Source organism: Monoraphidium neglectum (assembly GCF_000611645.1).
Source record: "Monoraphidium neglectum strain SAG 48.87 unplaced genomic scaffold scaffold05534, whole genome shotgun sequence".
Lineage (NCBI taxonomy): Eukaryota > Viridiplantae > Chlorophyta > Chlorophyceae > Sphaeropleales > Selenastraceae > Monoraphidium > Monoraphidium neglectum.
This window is the reverse complement of record NW_014008096.1, coordinates 1-3,083: the sequence shown is the minus strand read 5'-3', so window position 1 is coordinate 3,083 and position 3,083 is coordinate 1. Positions and strand designations below refer to the sequence as shown.

Here is a 3,083-nt window from a genome sequence, read left to right as displayed (position 1 = left end):
GTAGCGGAGGGGGCGTCGGGAACGGGCGTTGCTGGGGGGTCTGGCGGGAAGGCAGCGGAACAGTGACCATGACCGCGTCCGCTGGCGGCAGCAGGCGGGGCGCTGCACAAATGCAAAGGCGTCCGCGCGCCCCTGCCACGGCCGTACATTTTCACGCGCGCGCACCCGCAGTCATGCACACACATGCTCCAACCCCCATGCGTAATCATGGCTCCTCCCCACACATGCACCCACATGCACACATGCACACATGCACGCACATGTGCACTCACGCACATTTCCACCCACATGCATACACACATGTCAACATGACACGCCCACCCCAGCCCACCCCCCCACACACACACACCTTCCGGATGTAGGGGCCCGCGAAGACATCGAAGTCCTGGGGGCTCAGGTGGCTGGCCCAGCTGTCAAAGATCTGGACAGCCTGCAGTTCAAAATTTCGAACAACGTGTTCACGAGGAGGAGGGGGGGATTAACGTCAGCAGCCATAATGCGAGCGACTAGGCGTGCGTCGAGCGGGGCCGTGCCTGCCGCGAGCGGCCGTGCGCCCGGCAGCTGTTCCGAAAGCGGCGCGCGGACCAGCCATAAGGGCACCCTTCGCGGCACCCTTGGACAACCCTGCGCCGCGTCCCCCTGCCCCCCTCCCCCCTAACACACAAAAATCAACTGCGGGCGGCCTGCCCCCTGACTCTGGGGGCTTCAGGGAGTTTCAGGGAGTTACCAACCCTCGGAGTTACCAACCCTGGGTGCACGCGCACCTGGGCGCCCGCGTCGGCCTGGTAGCGCACGTAGTCGGCCACGTTGTCCGCCAGCTTGTCCAGCAGGGCGTGGAGCACCTGGCGGTTGAAAGGCGGTTGGGGTTGGTTGGGGTTGGTTGGGGTGGTTCAGGGCCGCGATTTTGTGTGTGGCGCCCAGCGATTCGCACCGGCCGGCGGCGCTCAGGCGGCCATCCCTCCAAACTGAGCGCGCGCCGTGGCTGCCAGGCCGCCGGCAGCGAGGGAGGGCGGAGGGCGTGCTCAGGCTCGGCCCTGGCTTTCCCTCAGGTGCGCACCTCGGGCTGCGCGAAGGCCATGCGCTTGGTGTGGGCGAAGGACTTGCTGGAGCCGCCCTCGATGACGTAGGTGGCGAGGGTGAAGGGCGCGCCCACAAAGCCCAGCACGGTCGACTGGTTGCCGACCTGCGGGGGGGGGGGGGGTTCATAACCAAGAGGTCGCGGGGTCGAGCCCGGCAGGCGGAACTTTTTTTGATGTTGCACGGCGTAGGGGAGCAAGGAGCTGGGTGCGCCCGTGCTGCCGGCAGGGCCTGGCGCATAGGGAGACCCAGCAGCCGCGCAGCCGCAGGGCCCAGGCATCGCGGCACGGCTGTTGCTTCACCCGTCCTTCGTAAGGATGGAGTTTATTTTTAGGGGGTGTTGCGGGCGCGCACCTCCTGGCGCAGGATGCGGAGGGACTCGCCCACGAAGGGGCAGGACTCCTCGGCCTGCAGCTTGGTGATCTGCTTGACCTGCTCCAGGGTGCGGATGGGGTTGTCGATGACGGGGCCCTTGCCCTGGGGGGGGGGAGGGAAGGGAGCAGGCAGCGTGTTCAGTGTATGTGATTTGAGAGGGAGCGAGTGTGTGTGAGTGTGTGATTGTGAGTATGTGAGCGTGCGCAAGAGGGACAAGAGGAACGCATGGTGTCGCGATGGGCATGTAGGCAACAGGGAGGGGTGTGCATGGGGTTCGGAAGGGTGCAGGGGAGCGGGGAGCGCACAAAGGCAGCCCAGTAGTGTCGAAGGCAGCGGGCGCGACAAGGGGGGGACCAAGGGCCCATCGGCCGGGCCGGGGCCACGATACGAGTGGCGTGTGCGGCGCACTGGGGCGGGGCAGGGCGGGGGGATGTTCGCTGTGGGATCCGACAGCCATTGGGTGTGTGCATCACTGATGCCCTCAGGCTGGTGCCAGCTTTTATCGTCATATCCCGCGCGGGGCCAAGAGGAGCGGGGGCACGGGGCCCGGGGCCTGATACGCGCGTGGCCGCCTGCACACAAACAAGCGCAGCGCTTGTAGGGCAGCCAAGCAGTGACCACTCGCCGCCCATGGCAAGCACCCTGGCAGGTCCTTCCGCGGCGTGTCCGCCTGCAAACTTGCGCCAACACCACACCCCTCATGACCCACGACCGCCGCCCCAGCTCCGCGTCCACAACACGAGCCCCGGCATGACCGGTCCAGCGGCGGTCAAACGCCCACACGCGAGACGTCTGCTGGGGCCGGCCGCGGGGGGCCGCATTTGCACACAGTGATTCAACAATTATTAAAAATGTCACTAGCTTTCAGCTCAAATTATCGTGCCGCTGTGCTAATTCTCACTGTGAGGATGTCGAAGGGGATGTTCATGCCGGCCAGCGGCGTGAGGATGTCGCTGAACAGGATCACGCCGTCGGGCTTGAACGCGCGCCACGGCTGCAGGGACACCTCCACCTGCAAGTCGAGCGGGATTGTGTGGGTGCAGCGCGGAGGGGGTGGGCGCGAGACATGGAAGCGTGCGCGGGCCGGGGCCGGGCGCCGTGAAGCTTGAGAGTATTGAGGGCTGTGCTGAGGGCCGGGCCCGTGGCCCGTGGCGGGGGTGCTCGAGGCGGGGGTCGTTCGGCGAGCGCCTGTCCGCTCATCATCAGAGCAGTCCGTATCACAGTCATTGGTATCTGTGTTCCACGGCTCTTCGCGTCGGTGGCAAACTGTCTGCCAAAGTATCTGGGGGTCAAATCATCTGAAAAAGCGCCCACCGCGAGGTCGACGTTCTCGGAGCGCTCCCTGAAGGTGGTGTGCTTCTTGCAGAGCTCTTGGTACACCTGCCATTGGATAAGACAGGAAAACGATGCGAATATGGATATGGAGTAGACTGGAATCCAGCTTATTGTAAATCAGTGGGTTGCTTACAGCTGACGCCATGGGCCGGCGGCGCCGGCCCCGCGGCGCGGGCGGCGTCGGAGGTTGCGGGCTGGGCCGTACGGGAGCGGCGCCGCGGGAGGGCCGCTGGGGGCGTCCGGGCGCGGGGCGGCCCGCGGCGCGGCGGCGGAGGGGCGCCCGCGGCTGCGGCCGC

At 66.2% G+C, this 3,083-nt stretch overlaps 1 protein-coding gene across 1 annotated transcript; it reads right to left on the bottom strand.

Annotated features, from left to right (window-relative positions):
• Window positions 1-506: 506 nt before the first annotated feature.
• Window positions 507-2,679, bottom strand: MNEG_15657 (uroporphyrinogen decarboxylase; the record flags this gene model as incomplete). Its single annotated transcript, XM_014035872.1, has 6 exons — window positions 507-533; window positions 765-842; window positions 1,058-1,183; window positions 1,432-1,554; window positions 2,354-2,464; window positions 2,674-2,679. 6 exons carry the CDS (start codon window positions 2,677-2,679, stop codon window positions 507-509), a joined length of 471 nt encoding a protein of 156 aa, XP_013891326.1.
• Window positions 2,680-3,083: the final 404 nt, after the last annotated feature.